Source organism: Aspergillus nomiae (assembly GCF_001204775.2).
Source record: "Aspergillus nomiae NRRL 13137 chromosome Unknown contig00010, whole genome shotgun sequence".
Lineage (NCBI taxonomy): Eukaryota > Fungi > Ascomycota > Eurotiomycetes > Eurotiales > Aspergillaceae > Aspergillus > Aspergillus nomiae.
Genome location: NW_015378065.1, coordinates 129,515 through 146,425, shown reverse-complemented (window position 1 = coordinate 146,425; position 16,911 = coordinate 129,515). Strand labels below are relative to the sequence as shown.

At 49.3% G+C, this 16,911-nt stretch overlaps 6 protein-coding genes across 6 annotated transcripts; 2 read left to right on the top strand and 4 right to left on the bottom strand.

Annotated features, from left to right (window-relative positions):
• Positions 1-5,629: 5,629 nt before the first annotated feature.
• ANOM_001112 (putative aminotransferase) lies at positions 5,630-6,942 on the bottom strand (the record flags this gene model as incomplete). The annotated part of the gene is made up of 2 exons (XM_015546369.1): positions 5,630-6,761; positions 6,839-6,942. 2 exons carry the CDS (start codon positions 6,940-6,942, stop codon positions 5,630-5,632), a joined length of 1,236 nt encoding a protein of 411 aa, XP_015411604.1.
• Positions 6,943-8,571: 1,629 nt separating this feature from the next.
• On the bottom strand, positions 8,572-10,059 carry erg6 (sterol 24-C-methyltransferase; the record flags this gene model as incomplete). The annotated part of the gene is made up of 5 exons (XM_015546368.1): positions 8,572-9,095; positions 9,155-9,271; positions 9,322-9,464; positions 9,520-9,554; positions 9,611-10,059. Coding segments are annotated over 5 exons (1,038 nt in total), but the record flags the coding sequence as incomplete, so codon positions are not given.
• Positions 10,060-10,593: 534 nt separating this feature from the next.
• Positions 10,594-11,838, top strand: slt11 (Pre-mRNA-splicing factor ECM2; the record flags this gene model as incomplete). Its single annotated transcript, XM_015546367.1, has 2 exons — positions 10,594-10,759; positions 10,825-11,838. The coding sequence occupies exons 1-2, from the start codon at positions 10,619-10,621 to the stop codon at positions 11,836-11,838; spliced, it is 1,155 nt and encodes a 384-aa protein (XP_015411606.1). The 5' UTR covers positions 10,594-10,618.
• Positions 11,839-12,078: 240 nt separating this feature from the next.
• On the bottom strand, positions 12,079-12,556 carry ANOM_001109 (LYR motif-containing protein; the record flags this gene model as incomplete). The annotated part of the gene is made up of 3 exons (XM_015546366.1): positions 12,079-12,173; positions 12,251-12,427; positions 12,484-12,556. The coding sequence occupies 3 exons, from the start codon at positions 12,554-12,556 to the stop codon at positions 12,079-12,081; spliced, it is 345 nt and encodes a 114-aa protein (XP_015411638.1).
• A 485-nt stretch (positions 12,557-13,041) lies between these two features.
• On the top strand, positions 13,042-14,532 carry ANOM_001108 (putative ribosome associated DnaJ chaperone Zuotin; the record flags this gene model as incomplete). Its single annotated transcript, XM_015546365.1, has 3 exons — positions 13,042-13,194; positions 13,289-13,429; positions 13,489-14,532. 3 exons carry the CDS (start codon positions 13,042-13,044, stop codon positions 14,530-14,532), a joined length of 1,338 nt encoding a protein of 445 aa, XP_015411639.1.
• A 464-nt stretch (positions 14,533-14,996) lies between these two features.
• ANOM_001107 (proline permease PrnB) lies at positions 14,997-16,682 on the bottom strand (the record flags this gene model as incomplete). The annotated part of the gene is made up of 1 exon (XM_015546364.1): positions 14,997-16,682. The coding sequence occupies one exon, from the start codon at positions 16,680-16,682 to the stop codon at positions 14,997-14,999; it is 1,686 nt and encodes a 561-aa protein (XP_015411646.1).
• Between the last annotated feature and the right edge of the window lie 229 nt (positions 16,683-16,911).

Sequence of the window (16,911 nt, the reverse complement as noted above, 5' to 3'; positions counted from 1 at the left end):
TCCCCTTGTAACAAGTACATCATATTGTGATTGATTGAACAGACTCAAAGCCGAACAGCAATCTTGGCACTATTTGCAGACAGGCGAATACTTGCCATGCATGACCCATATTTTGTCCTGTAGGTCAAGAATCCATTTGCTACACTGGCAAGAGCACAACCATGTATTGGAATTTAATCCCCTTTGTCATGTCGCTATTGTAATCACCTAAATATGAAGGCCACAATATCGACTGAGGATAAGGGTGCCTATGCATTCCACACGCAGTTCATTAGTAATGGAAAGGGTATCTGCACTCTAACAACGTAGCTTACGCAGGGAACGGAATTGATTAGCACAGCAAAGACATTATACTTTCCTGGCAGTTTCTTTTAATTAATATTCCTCCTACGTCCTGCTCCGACTGTTATACCGACGCTAAACTACTCTATCAAAGCCCCAGATTTATCATCAAACCCTCTGCTAACATGCCCAGCAGGACGGTAGGATTTTGCTATATCATTGAAACGACCGATGCTAGTACTACAAATAACTCTAGAAGTTGGACTACAACCCTACATATTGCTATTCGCCGTTGATATCTTGCAGCTGTACGCCTTCTGCTTGCCAGCGGCGCCAATCCCAACGCTATAAACGGAAATGGATCCACCCTACTTTACGCAGCTGTCAGGACCGGTAATTATAGTATTGTATGCGAGCTGCTTTCGACAGCATGTGGATCTGACCGCTGTCGATGCAGCAGGCTGGTTACCATTGCATTCTGCTGCAGAGGGGGACGACGATATCGTACAGAACTTACTCAGGATATATGAGGATAATTTGAATAATATATTATGAGTGTATCAGGACAAGGGTAGCAATAATATCAACCCTCACCTTGGGATTGATGCTTAGAATGCCCCCTTTTGCTTGGCCATTTTTGCCTGGGAAGGGGGAATAAGATATTGCGGATCATTATCATCCTCTGACAAGCACCCTCCTCTAGTACTGTTCTATCTCTCAATATATGAGGCTTGCGACCCCAAATGGTGATGTAGAGCGTGAGTGCTTTCTGAGAGTCCCCACCGAATTTCACGGACTAGTTATCAGAATGTTACTTTTTGCCTTCGTTCTTCCATGTGATTATCTCTTTTTTTTGTTTCTCGCTGTGTTCTTTAAACTTTTACTTTCTGTGCGTACAACCTATGGTTTGATTTTCAGATTCAGCTCTACATCGGATGGGCTACGTGCAAGTTCCAGAGTGGCGGGTTCGCGTCTTCGTGTTTTGATACCATCAAAGCAGAGTTTTTATTTTTCTCATTTCGGTGTCTATGTACAGATTTGAGGACAGATTATGTGCTATCGGGCATTGCTAGGCACCCTCTCATTATACTGTGAAGATCCAAAAGAACAATATGCTAATGTGGATCGGCGCTGATCAGGCCAGTTTTGTCTTATCTCCATGATCATGCTTATGCTTCATCGCGGTCACAATCACATCTGAATGAAGCGCCACACCAGCCTCAGTGACGATAGTATCCAAGGGGTCCCTTTTGAAGAACATCATCTCATAGTGGTCCAAGTGGGCCAAGTTGTTATACCGATGCTCAATGATTGTCTCTTGTTCCAGAGTCAGAAACATCTTCCAATAATAGGCACAATGAACAAGATGCCACTGGTGCGTAGTAAAAAAGTGGCCCCCCAGTCTCAGGCAGCATGGAGACCTCAACGGATAGTAGTTGCGTTTTATTCTTATCCCCGTAGTACGGCCAGCTACCGTATGGGTTAGGATTCGCACGTTCAAAGCGATCGATCAGCTCATCTTTCCGGCACACCGGAGGTAGCCAGGCTGCGGCGAGTGAATCGTACCGACACCCGTTGGCAATGGCCTCTGAGAGGGTTTCGCCGCAGTTGCACGATATTGGTCTCAGAGGTCGAGGGAATCAGTAGACTTGGTATCCTATGTTCATGAGACCGACGCCGGCAAGGAGTATGAGGAAGGTTTGCTTGATGGGGGCTCGGGAGAAGCTCTCACAATGACGTGGACTTCTTGCGCGGTTGGGCGTGAGAGGCCTCGTCGATGCCATTTTCCTGTTGCCTACATTCTTCAGAGTCCCTCGGGAGCTGAGAGCAGATATCAATGCTTGGTATGTCGCTGACTGGCTTTTATTTCACCATCATGGCTTTCGGTCTGTGTGTTCGACAATTTGCTACTCCTTCCGAACATGGCTAGCTTTTTATAGATGAATAGGTTGCTCGCACTATGCAATAACTTAATACGGACGTGTTTGTGTTTTGCAATGTGGGCATGAAATGAGGGGAAGAGAGATGGGGGTGGTTAAAGGATCCTTTCTTCCACTCTCTGGTCGTCTGCCTTTCTAGACGTGCTAGTTACGTCTAGCAATGCAGGCTTATACTTGGAAAAAATAATGTCAGGGGGTCCCTGGCCAGCCCTAACATCCCTCTCTGCAAGTCGTTAACTGGGGCTCCTTACATGAGCTTGAAATTGTGATTTATGCAGGGGCCTGTATGGCACATAGCTACCAAGAATCGCGTCAGATGGATGGTTGGACATTTCAGCTGACAGCTGACACGATACCACAGGACGTAGTGCTATGCTTGGTGAAATATACCATTTACATCTAATAACTCACATTCTCATATATAAAACCTGTATAGAGAGCAAAGCATTGTGTCTGATACTCATAGAAGACCTCTATGGACATGACTTGCTATTATTTTCGTACACAGCCAATGCGAAGCGCTATCCATCTATTGACAGGGTGTTTAATAGACTAGGATAATCCCGCAATGCTGAATTTGCATTGGCAATTCCATACGTACCTAAAGGTGGGCAGACTTTGGAGCAACTGTCGAAACGACAATTTAATCATCCAGCCAGGCCTGAGCGTATCTGAAACAAGATGAATAGACAAAATTGAATAACAAAGGAAAGGATCGTATAAGGCTTGTTGTAAGGTCATCGGCACATTCTAAAGTCGTTCATTGTTTCGTGAATTGGCTCTCTGAGCTTCGTCGTAAACGATTCAAGGATAATAGGGGATAGCCTCAGCGTCCTCGTTGCGTTTCGGGTAGTAGGGGATTGCTCCAACATCCTCACTGCGCTTAGGGTAGTACGGGTGGCCTCGGCACCTTCGCTCCTCTTGGGGTAGTACAGAATAGCCTCAGTATTGATCGTACTGCCTCTGCGCTTGAGTCGAGCGCTGAGCGACCCTCGAGATTGGCTGGTGTAAATGGCCCTGATATTGCACTTCCAATGCCTTTCCTAGCCGGGCCACCAGGAGGGTTATAGTGTGATTGGCGCCATTCGGTGTGGGAAACAGCAACATGCGCGGCAATAACAATAGCAGTCTCAATAGCATTGATACTGATTCTTTGCAAATACCTATGTAATAGCCAGCTCCGCTATAGAGGCACTAAGCACCAAGAGCATTGGATTTGATGGGAACTAGGACTGAGCAAGAGGAAGGAATAATTAACAAATGTCGTGAGGAGACTAGGGTTGCATTGTAAGGCTTAAGTGACGTCTTGGATCTCATGTATATGATTCAATAGACCGACAGCTAGTAATGATCGAGGATTGCCAAGCAGACTTTGATAGGGCGAACATATTTCCCACTGGCTTCCCCTGTAAGGCTTGAAGGCTTGAATAAATTCCGAAAACCATCCAATGACTTCCTTGGTGAATCTCATTCAGACACAATTTAATGGCGCTGGAAGTGGGTCCGACGCAGATGCTCGTCCAGATTGTCTCTGCGGTTGAACGTTCTCATGCAGGTCGGCTCGGGACATTCATGGGAACTCGGAGAGATATGCTGAGTCTCGACGTGCCGCTTCAACTCGGCCTTGCGGGCGAATAGACCAGTATACGTGCAGCCTTTCCACTCGCATTTAATCGTGTCGTCACGGCGTACGCTACTGCTGCTGGTGAGTTCTGCATCTCAGGACCAAGATGGGGAAGGGAAAGATACTTTGCGTTCGATCCTCTAAGATGGGAATCCGGTCTTCGAGAACGGGTTCTGGGTACTGCCACTGCCATAGAAGGCTGCGGAATGGATGAAACAGTATTGGGGCTCATTAGAAGAGGGTTAAACGCGAAATGATCCTCATTGCCAATCGCCTGAAGGCCAGATGGCGCGGCTGTTGCAAAGTCCAAGGGCGTAACATTATCTGTCCAAGTGTCCGCGCCACTACTACGGCTGGTAGAGCACACAGTATACCTTGTTTCGTGTGAAGGTTGGGCTGAAATTTCATTCAGATCTGGGGGGAAAGGGCCATTCTCAGGTACGTGGACATGAATGACGAAATGTTGAATGCATCTGCATCAATATGGAATGCATGACTCTCGCCGTCACTCCTATTAACCCACGGACCCGCCCAGGTACCGCAGTAGGGATTGGACGACATAATGACAGCACTGGATAGACGGAATAGAGGTAATTCGACTTTTGCTAGAATGAGACTGGCAATTGAAGCATGACGAATATAAGGAAAAGATTCGACAAAGGACAAGGTTTTATATATGAGCATGCCTGGGATCGAATACAACTGTCCATAGTTCCTTGCGATAGAAATTGTTCAAAACGAGGAGAGCGTTGGTTCTTGGAGCCGCTTCTGCGGTTCTGCGGTTGTGCATATGACGGGCTAATCACCATGCGGAACAAGTGTTCCACGATAGGGTGATTAGGCACCTTGCATACACTGTAACTACTGCGCAGTACAATTTACTATTCTTGTATTGGACTGCGAGGCTAACATTATTAGGGTTAGGTCCAATTATAGTAATACTTCACTCGGGCTAGTACAGGATTCGCTGTCCAAGTATCCTTGGGAGTTTTTCATTGGGTCGGTCCACCATCTTCACGGAGTAGGTGTACAGCGGAAGGTATCCGGTGGAGAATCATCACACCTGTTTAAGATCCAATTATATTTTGTGTACAGCTGACGCGATTTGTACAAACCTTCCCCACAGTACTGGCATATTGGGACATGGCTTGTCAATCCCTGAAGCCTCGCCTGCATGGAGTCGTGGCTTACCACTCGTGTATATCTGCTGGGCGGAGATCGGGCACATGACGAGGACGAATGAAAGAGCAACGGCGGTGTGGACGGACACTGCCACAACATGGAATATCAAGAACTATACACAGAGGACCCACGATTCGATTTTATAATACAGTAGTATAAACTACTTCAGTAAACTTTTATTTGGTGATGACGTCATAACGTGTCGTAGGCTCAGACATTCGTATCAGTTGGGGGTTGGGTAATTCGCCAGCGTAGATTGACTAGCATAGTGCAATTCGAGATGCACTATGCAAAGTTTCATATAGATTTTCCAACTCCGTGCACAAAAACGATAACACTCCAGTTCGCCTTCAGTTATAGCCGTTTAAAGATGTTTCTGCGAAGCCCTATTATATATACGTCCTCTTAACATACCCTCTGTTGTATTTGTTTCCTCCGAAGTATAGGATCATACCTGCAAGAGGGAGTTGGTGGGTTTGCTGTAGCCTCTTTCGTCTATTTTCTAGATCAGCAACTTCGGCTCTTTTCTGATGAGTCGGTATTGAGTTAAGAGGCATGTTGTTGTGGTCGGCAATGCCGCCGTTATGAGGAGGAGTCCACCTTAGGCCTCTAGTGCGGCCATAATTCTTCGCACAGCCTCGCTCAGATACTCTTGGGGCTGTGAGAAGACAATTCTATACCACCCGCCATGCTCCGAGCCGAACAATGAGCCGCTAGCTAAGAAGACTTTCTTCTGCAATAACAGTTCCATGACCGTTTCGCTAACATCCTCATCGCCCTTGACCTCAGGGTGGAGTTCGCGGTACTTCTTCCCCAGATTCATCCAAATAAAGAATGCAGCATTGGCTCCAGTCGAATACTCGATCCCGTTGCTCTTGAGCTGCTTCGCAACAAAAGAATAATTCTCCGAGAGCTTCTCGCGGTTTAACCGGATATATTCATCTGTGAAATCGACATCCTCAAGGAGGAGAGATACCAGATGTTCCGAGACCCCCGATACATAAGAATATAGGCCAACATTTCGTAATGCCATTAGCATGTCACGATTGGCTTGTGAGATGATCACGCCCAGTCGGAGACCATTCGCACCAAAGTCCTTGCTTACGCCCCATAGGATATGAACGAGCTGGGGATCAATGATGCCTGTCAGATCGAGTGAAAGGGAGGATTCGAAATCGACAGGCTTCGGACTCTCGTCGACGGTATTCGTCCACACGGACAACGCATATATCTCGTCACTAATAAAGTGCATCTGGTATTTCTGGCAGAGTTCCATCAACTTCACAAGCACATGTCTGGGGTAACATCGTCCCAGTGGATTATGAGGATGACAGAGTGCCAGTCCCTTTACCTTCCGTCCTGTCGTCTCCTGAAAACTCAACAGTGCCTGTTCATACTTCTGGACGGCCTCCAAACTGAACGGATCACAGTCATCGAAGCTCACAGGGATAACCGTTGCTCCAGGTCGCAGTGAAATATCCGGTATGAACGTCCCATAGTACGGTCTTCCCAGAAGAATCCCCTCACCAGGTTCCGTTATCGCCCAAGACATGTGCTCAATTGCCGACGAAACACCGTTGGTAATGAACAGATGACTGGGCTCCACCGCATGCAAGGGGCGAAAATGCCGGTTGATAAAAGCGGACACAGCACGTTTTACTCTTGCTGACCCAGTAGGGCCATCATTATACGTGAGTAGTTTAGCAGGCAAGTCGAGTTGCCGGTTGAGGAAACTCAGCAAGTGATCGTGCATCAGAACATTCTCGGCAACGCCACATTCACGTATCCATTTGGGTTCGTCTTTTCACACCATAGGTCGTTCACCACGTCCCACATCAGGTTCTTTGAGCCTGCTACTAGGGCGCTCTGTGCCCTTTGGGAGATGGTCGAATGTGTTGTTTCTGACTGCGACATTGTGGACGGTGGCTCGCTTAGAGAAGACGAGCAAGGAGAGGAAGAAACGGATGTATTGGTAAACCAGACGCCAAGTGGGAGAGGCACTTCAGAGGATATATTCTGGAATATCGAAGTTCTCTTCAGGCTGAGTCAAGGTGAAGAAAGAATTGGGTATACTTCCACCACCGACTTCGGCGTTATACCGCTTACGGACGGTTACATTCGGGTGGATCTCCGAGGAATGACCGAGAATTCGTTATCCAATAGCTTTGAAAAGATTGAAACTCGTATAGTACTGAGAGTCTATTTGCCAAGTGCTTGAAACCGTGACAATTCGACTTGCTCTCTAGGCTATAATTGTACAGGTTATATGGTAATACATAGTAAACTGAGGGCGGTACTGAAGACGCAACGGTCTTGACCCCAGGAAAACGAACCTGGAGGAAAGTGCTGATATCGACCAGAACCCCAACGGCTCGTCCTTATTTTAAAGTAAAATGTTTAACCTTGGTCTCCACTTCAAAACCCGAAGGCCGAGAATCTTATCTGCCATCGGTGATTGCACCGGGTTACCGACGCGACATCACGGTAGATCTGTCAAATACAAGTCAATGCACACCTCTTTTACCTTGGGACGTTCAGATCTAAGATATAGGAACTACAGGAGACTTGCAGGTTCCCTCGTAGTAGTGCCGTGATTACATGCATTCTTTTGGTTACTGTGCTCCGGATACACATGAGGTTCACCTGGCCGTCTGGTCGCGCTACATAATATCATATTCTATCAGGTCTTTGCGATAAATCAAAACAAAAATACCAATTGTAGGGAAATGCTGCAGGGTGAGTAGGTGGGTATAATTTGTAAACATCTATAAGGGCATGTGAGGAACCAATCCAACACATGTAGGAGACATTCAATATATATTTTGGCGGAACAGATCTGGATCTCGGGCCACACTTCAAGCTAATGGCTTAACCTCTCCACTTCGAGGTCAACACTTTATTGAAACGATTTTAACCAACTATCTCAGCCATAGGCACGCGAGTATCCTATCTTTATTTGGGTTTGAATAATGTCACGTATGTATGTACACCACTAACTAGATCAAGTACAGAGAAGTCCACACATAGATGGCCCAAGCGCCCTTCACCGTTGCAAACGCTTGTACAAGAGGCGCGTAAATAATGATTGGATAGGGGTCGCCGCAATCATCTGTTCGCTTGTGAAGTCCTATGTGTTTCTGGATATACGTAATGAACATAGTCTTAGTATGAAATTGGTAGATTTTATACGGAACTTGCCCGTCTCAAGATCTTTGATCAATACATGATAAGAATTTTACTGCGGCAGACCAATGGCTATGGAAACACATTTTGGTTGAGAGCAAGGAAATACGAACTGAAAAAGATCATCACCATGGCGCATTCCCATGTCCGCCAAGTCGGACAACACATGAGGTGAAAACAAAAAAGCATAGCGTCCCACGGCGGTATGTAATAATAATGACAAGGGGAAGAAAAGTAAGTCAACAGTGGAAAACAAACCACCGAATTAAAGAAGATACTCCGCCACGTCTGTAGGTGGGATGCTGGTACGAAAGAGGTATTTGTACAGACGTTTCACATAATGCAAATTCTAAGAAGCATTCACTCGGGCTTGCGTCCAACCATCAGGTACATGGGGGTGAAGAGCTTCTTCTCACCACCCGCCACGAGGCAGTCTCCTGCCACCGCCAAGCTGTCGGCGGTCTTCTGGGTGCCCTTGGGGGCGAGCCCAACCGTTTCCAAAGCACCGACGAAGCGATGAGCGATGCCACGTCCCCACCATGTCATACGAGCGATGGTGAAGAAATCCCAAGGCGAGGTCATGTGCTTGAACGATCCGGCAAGAGGGTAGTACCAAGGAATAGCATCTGGGCGGTCAGCCAGATCTTCATGGTGAAGGACCTCAAAGCCAGCGTTCTTGAAGGCCTGAAGACCCTCAGACACCTTAACCATGTTGGAGATACCGTCTCCCTGCTCGATACCCAGACGGATCTTGCGGTGCTCGGCGTTGTCGTTATCATATTCGTCGGTCATAAGCCACTCGTAAACACCAAACACACCACCAGGCTTCAGCACACGGAGGATCTCCTTATAAACGCCCTCGAGCTCAGGAGCGTGGCATGTAGCTCGATGGCATAAACAGCGTCAAACGAGTTATCGGGGAAGCTCATTTGCATGAAGTCACCCTTGACGAAGCTCAGTTTGTCGCTCAATCCCTCGCGCTCAGCATAGCGGGTGGCACGCTGAATCTGGTAATCATTGTTGTTGAATCCGACCACGTTGCATCGGTGAATTTGCAAATCTCGCGCGCGGGACCGCCAACACCGCAGCCAACATCGAGGACCTTCATACCACTCTTGATGCCCATGGTGTGAGCCAGGTAGTGTTCATGACGGGCAATGGCTTGGTGGAAAGGCTCGCCCTGGGCAAAGCGGCAGAAATGGAAGGAGGTACCCCAGCCGTATTCATACAGATCGGTCGCCAGGTTGTAGTAACTGAAGGATGTTAGAAGAAAGATCAGTGGTATGAAGCTGGGCTCGAAATACGTACTGTCTGGTCAAGGTGGCATATTCGGCACGGCGAGCCTGTCAAAATCGTTAGACCACATGTATACAAGTTGTACAATCCAAGTATTCCATACCGCACGAATATCATCAGTCTCATCGGCGGCATCCTTGTTATCCCAGTGCTTGAAGTACTCCTCAACCGCAGCCTTCTGCGCAGCGGCGTCCTTTCCTCCAAGCATGGCAGCGAAGCCGCCCTGAGCCTGGGAGGATTTTCCATGGAGGACGCGATTGAACTCAGCATCACGAGTATGGTTCTCTTGTTCCAAAGTAGCGGGGGCCATGGTGATGAACAATTGGCTTCAGTTGTGTTGAACGTTTAAAAAAGGGGTGGATTGGTGATGACGAGAATGCGGCAGGACAGCAATGACCGATCAGGGAACTTCTGAGTGATTTATACTCACGAAGAAAAGAAAGGAAGGAAGAAGCCAAGTAGCCGGATAGGCAGCAAATAAAAAAGAAGAGAGACGGAAATGAGAAAAGAAGAGGTCAAAAATAGAGCAGCGAAATAAATTCAGCAACCAAACAAGATCGACGAAAAGAAAGGAGGCGGAATTGCGACGATTTGACACTTCCCCTGCCAATCAGCTGGCCAGCCAACCACGCAGCGGCAGGCTAGGCCGAAAGGGACCATCCGGGGTTCTGGCCCTCGCGCCGGAAACACCTTCTTCCGGCACCGCGTTAAACCCCTTCGAGAAGGAACATGTGAGAAACCGTCGTATTCCGCGTATTCGATGTCGATGGAGATTGGAATCCACCTTGATTTGATGTTGCCAGCTGCTGGTGGACCCTGAACAACGTTCGCTTGGACACTTAATCTTCAATAATAGATTCTTATCGATGAGCAGCTCCCCACATACGCATTTACCTCGAAATTTTCCAACTTCCGTGCTCCGTCGAGCCTATCACGTGGGGCTCTACCGTTATGTCAGCAAAGTAGCCACCTGAGCCACACCCAGCCACAGTTAGAACAAACGCTGCTATCGATAATCATTCTTTTGCCAGTCATTGAACGCCACCAACTCTTCACATCCTGCTTGCTCTGGGTCCCCGCGCCATTTGAGCTAGGATAGCAGCACATCAATATGCCTCCTCCGCAGATCAAACAAGACTTGAACCGATCAGGATGGGAGACAACCGACTTTCCCTCTGTTTGCGAAACTTGCCTGCCCGATAATCCGTACGTACAGATGCTGAAGGAGGACCATGGCGCAGAATGCAAAATTGTAAGTCAGCCCCGGTTGCAGAGCTCTGCATTGCTTTAGATCCTGCTGTGCTAACAGTTGAAAAGTGCACTCGCCCTTTCACCATATTTCGCTGGAAGGCGGACCGCACGGCACGCACCAAGAGAACCGCGATCTGCTTAACATGCGCACGCCTCAAGAATTGTTGTCAGTGCTGCATGCTCGATTTGTCATTTGGACTGCCGATTGTCGTCCGTGATGCCGCGCTGAAGATGGTTGCCCCGGGTCCCGAAAGCACAATCAACCGTGAATACTATGCCCAGGAGCACGAGAAGGAAATCGAAGAAGGACGAGGCGCGGTCGAAGCGTATGAGAAAACAGATGAGAAGGCGCGAGAACTCCTCAGGAGACTAGCAAACAGCGAACCCTATTATAGAAAGCCTCGGCAACTCGAGGCGCCGCAGGATGAGGAGAGCGAGAAACCGTCGACAGACGCGCCGGTGGTACACAGCCGTTATGGCAATGGCCCAGGGCCCATCCGCACGACTGAGAGCAGGAGGGGTACGACTTTACCTGGAAGAGGACGCGGAAATATGCGTGGTGGCCGTGCTGGTCGTCCGTTTCCCGGCACGGCTCAACTGCCACCCTCCCAAGAGGATATTCTCCCGCCTGCGGATCCTAATGTTACGTCCCTCTTTGCCACCGGTGTTGAGGATGACCTTCCCGAGCATACTTTGCGTACCTTTTTCTCGCAGTTTGGACAGCTCCGCTCGTTGGTCTGCTCTCATCGCGCTCATTCGGCGTTTATCAACTTTGCTACTCGCGAAGCTGCCGAGGCGGCTGCGAAGCATTGTCAGGGCAAGGCTGTCATTCAGGGCTGCCCATTACGCATTCGTTGGGGAAAGCCTAAGCCATTGGATAACATGGATCGCGAAGAGCGTATGAAGTACGCCCGTGAAGGCCGCTCGGCCGCTCCGACGGTGAGAGCCTCGGGCTCAGGCAACAAAGCGATCACCGCTGCTGGCGAGGATCTGGGCAAACAGGGCCAACCCCGGAGTTACGCTGTCGCCCCGCCCCCAGGTAGTGGCGAGGTTCAATATACCAGTATGTCTGGTGATTAATTACACGTTCACATGTCCATAACTTCTCCTTATATTGTTCTTGGGAATCAGGAGGCATTACTTGTATGTTCAAAGCAGGCGTTGTTATGTGTGTCTATTTCTCTTTGTTACATTCATATCTTCAATCGAAATACCCCAAAAGACGCCGAAGGAGAGAAAAGTTGGGTATACTATAATACAATGCAAAAATGCAGGTGTTATCATGTGCATCCTTCGTAGGAAACTTCCACTCAGCGACACTTATGCCGAACAAGCCTTATGAATCTTGATATCCTTGCCCGCATGCTTGATCGAATCATTGTCACCACGCTCGATATCATCGTGAATCCGAAGTTCTAGAAGCCGTAAGGGTTAGCCACAATTGATATCCAACGTATGTAAACCACTGTGCGATTTAACTGGTACGACATACCCCACTTGGCGGCTTCGTTGCCCTCCTCTTTTACTCCTTGTACAATGTTGTGCTTCAAGATGCTGGCCACTTCAATGGCATGGTTGATCTGCATGGGCGTATCGATGCCTACGCGCTTATGTTCGTCGAACTGGCGGCGGGCCTCTTGACGAGCAGCGAGGAGTACACGAGTGTCCTCTGTGAGAGTGATAGTTAGCCTTAGAAAGTATTATCAAGCGAAGTAGAGTACTTACCATGGAAGGCAATGCGGGTAGCGCGGAGAATCTGACGGTAGGCGCCACGGGCGGAAAGGGATGGGGCAGCCATTTTGTTGTTTATAAAGTATTATGAATGGAAAGCTGCTCGAGAAAAGACTATAATCGTCTGATAAGTTCTCTTTGTGTTAAAGCCCGGGCTTTGCGGCGATCGCAGTATGATTCGAAATTTTGGCGATAACGGAATTGAGTCGATGCGACGACACAAATAGCCAACCAAATAATAAAGACAAAGGTCTTTTATAGAAGAAGGCTATAATCGATAACTAGTGCCAGACTCTGGGGTCCAAAGTTGGGAAAAGGAGATAAGTTCTTCGTTCCTGGCCTGGTCAATCCATCGCCTTCGATGACCTCCGAAACACCCGCCGCCTGATTGGCAGTTTCCAAAGCGGCAAGTCGGGGCAGAAAAAATAAAAACGGCGTCTCAATTTTCTGCCATCAGCCCCCCCATTCTTATCGCCAGCACACAACACTGGGTATCTTTCCCTTCTAAATTCCCCGAAGCACATCCAAGACAATTGCTTCGATTTAGTCAAAATGACTTCTGTCCAAGTTGTCAACGTCTCTTTGCCCGCCCTTTCTGAGGGTTGGTCTGCTGAGGGGGGCTTCAAGGCCGTCGGCACTCTTTCTGGTGCTACCCAGCGGAATCTGGAGCCTGTTGGCCCTCACTTCTTGGCCCACGCCCGTAGAGTATGTGTGCATTTTACCAAATTCGGTGGTTGAGTTCCTAGCGGCTCTCACTATCAGATATCGATATATCGAATCGGTGCTAACAACCCTCCAGAAGCGTCACCACCGCACCTTCTCCGAGGATGAGAGAATCCAGGCCCAGCAGAACGTCAAGAAGACTGAAGAGGAGGAGGATGACGAGATCTCCGAGGACGAAGACCCCATGATGCTGTCTCGGGACGCTAAGGACTGGAAGGTATGTTCAATGGCCTATGTGTACCTTTTACGTTCAATATTCTAACATGTCTTCCACAGAGCCAAGATCACTACGCCGTCCTTGGTATTACCAAGTACCGTTGGCGCGCCACCCCCGAGCAGATCAAGCGTGCCCACCGCAAGAAGGTTCTGCGCCACCACCCCGACAAGAAGGCCGCCCTGGGTGACCGTGACGAGAACGACAGCTTCTTCAAGTGTATCCAGAAGGCCCACGAAGTGCTCTCAGACCCCGTCAAGCGTCGTCAGTTCGACTCCGTCGATGAAGCCGCCGATGTTGAGCCCCCCACCAAGAAGGAGGCTGCCAAGGGTAACTTCTACAAGCTGTGGAACCGTGTCTTCGACTCCGAGGGCCGTTTCTCCAGAATCCAGCCCGTCCCTAGGTTGGGTGATGACAACAGCACCTTCGAGGAAGTCGACAACTTCTACAACTTCTGGTACAACTTCGACAGCTGGCGTTCGTTTGAGTACCTCGATGAGGATGTGCCCGATGACGGCGAAAGCCGTGACCAGAAGCGTCACACCGAGAAGAAGAACGCCAACGCCCGCCGCAAGCGCAAGAACGAGGACACTGCTCGTCTCCGTAAGCTCGTAGACGACTGTGCTGCTCAGGATGAGCGTATCAAGAAGTTCCGTAAGGCTGCTCGTGCTGACAAGGACAAGAAGCGTCTTGAGAAGGAGGCTGAGGCTAAGCGTCTGGCTGAGGAGAAGGAGAAGGCTCGTCTGGAAGAGGAACAGCGCAAGAAGGATGCTGAGGAGGCCGCTAAGGCTGAGCGTGAGAAGAACAAGAAGGCCAAGGAGGCCGCTAAGAACGCTACCAAGAAGAACAAGCGTGTTGTCAAGGGCTCCGTCAAGGAGGTCAACTACTTCGCTGATGGCGAGGCCTCCGCCGCCCAGGTCGACTCCGTTCTGACCGACGTTGAGCTTATCATGGGCAAGATTGATGCCGAGGAGCTTGCCGGTCTGGCTGAGCGTCTTACTGCTGCTGGCAAGGATGCTGCTGCCGTCAAGAACGTCTACGCTGAGGAGGCCAAGAGACTCGTTGGTGCCGGTAAGCTCAAGGAGGGCGAGACCAAGAACTTCTAGAATACTTGTCTAGAAGGTACGACTTTGTCATGAACATAATGCGTCTCTAGCACAGGGTCCATGCTAGAGAGACTCGTCAAGCGATATGGGACATAGCTTAAAAGCGATCTATAGATAGATAGATTTGGTTTTCAAAAGACTAATGGAGGCAACGATTTTGATGCATCTTATATTCTCATTCAGCTAGCGATTAAACAATGTTATAGACCCGTTGACCATTCCGCAGTCCCGAAGTCGTAGTATAGCCCTCTTCATCCTTTCGATAACAAACCCAACCTCCGAAAGAACACCCCGTATATCCTATGCCTAACTACATTCATATATCATTTACCTAATTGAATCGTTGTCTCATCGGATAAAATTGCATACCAATTCATTAGTCTCATATCTCGTTACAAATAGAAGTAAAGTAGTACACTAGCCCTAACACACACACACACCACATCAAGGAATCACTTCCCAAATCACGACCATAACAAAGAAACCTTTCTCCAAAAAACATTCGACGTGCCCTTCCTTTCCTTCTTGCTAGCGTCCATCCTAGCCCACGTCTCCGCCTCAGCATTAACCCGATCAACACCGGATCTCAAATCCACATCCTGCGGGTTATACACCCAGGGATCCTTCCGCCCAACGGTCAACCTATGCCCGAAATAAATAGCCAAGAAAAGGGGAATTCCAAGATACGCCGTCAAAAACCCACTAGCAGAAAAGTGGCCGGGGAAGAAAACAGTAAACCCATTACACAGTAACAGGAGGGTGAAAACGAACAGACAGATCCAAGCCGCGACGGGCTGGATACGCGAACGATAAGGCATGACGATACCCTGGGCGTCGCAGGCGTTCCGGAACCGCAGGAAGATAATGCAGCATATGAGCCAGGAGGTGTATCCGGAGGTGTTGGTGAGACTGACGAACCAGTTGAAGACCTCGCCGGCCTGCGAGCCGGCATTGAGATAGGCGAGTAGTGTGAAGCAGCTGCTGGCTAGGACGGCGTAGATCGGTAGCCCGTAGCTGGTGCACCGGGTGAAGATCTTGGGGGCGTTGCCGGCGACGGCGAGGGAGTAGAGCGCGCGGCTCGACATGTAGAGGTAGGCGTTGCCGGCGGACCAGGCGCTGGTCAGGATGCAGGCGTTGATGATGGAGGGGAGCACGCTGATGCCGGCGTTGCGGATTGCGATGACCCATGGGGACGCGTTGGCATCGCCTGTGTTCGATGTGAGGCCTTCGGCGTTGGAGGGGCAGGTGACCCCCATGGAGAGGGTTCCGAAGATGTAGAAGACAACGAGGCGGCCGAAGTATCGGCGGGATGCTTTGGGGAGGTTCTTGCGTGGATTCCGCATTTCTCCACCCGTGAATACCATTAGCTCCGGGCCGAAGAAGAAGGAAAAGCCGGACCAGACCCAGACGTAGAGGAAGGAAGTGAAGCGGCCGACGCTTCCAGAGACTATATAAGCGTTCGTTGCGCCAGGGTCGTTCCAGTAACGGAATCCAAGTCGGTCATGAGTAGGCGCTCCGCCGAGCATGATGACAAGAGATAGGATGATCATCCCAATGATCATGACTACTTTGATGCCCGCGAACCAGAATTCGGCCTCTGCGTAGACACCCACTGGACAGAGGTTGAGACCTATGATGACGACCAGAACGACGGTGACCCATACGGCGATATGAACGTTGTTTGGCCAGTAGTTGATGACAAGGCTGGCCGCAGTGATTTCGTATGCGACGATGATGCCGAACGAGTAGAAATAGAGCCAGCCTAAGGCAAAGCCAAGGGATGGTGAGACGTAGCGGCTACAGTAGTATGCAATCGAGGACCCGGGGATGGGAAGGTACGTGCTCATTTCAATCACTGCAGTGAAAACGCCGTAAACAAGAAGAGACATCAGTCCATAGGCAAGGAGGAGGAAGCTGGGTCCCCCAATTACTAGTGCCTGGCCAGCGCCAACGAAGAAGCCCGTGCCAATGGCACCGCCAATAGCCATCATTTGAGCATGGCGTGACTTGATATTTCTTTTGACCCCAGCCCGCTCAACATACTGGAATTGCTGGCCAGCTGAGCAACTTTCGACTTTTCCGAGATCAAGGGCCTCTTTCTTCCCAAGATTGTCCTCATTAGCGTGTGGAAGACCAGGGGTCTCAGTCATTGCGAGGATAAGTACAATACGTCTAGTCAAAGAGGCAAAAGAGGAGGGATAGGTGTCAAAGACCCTAAAACGGACTGTTTGACCGGGCTACATTGTGATTTAAATGGAATCTACTGGTCTGCGCATGATACTCTCTCTGGCTCTTCTACCGATACGAGACTTGGCTTATCATGAGGCAACAGCCTTGTTTCTGACCTTATCTCTGTTTGATAAGGACATGACTTCTAAG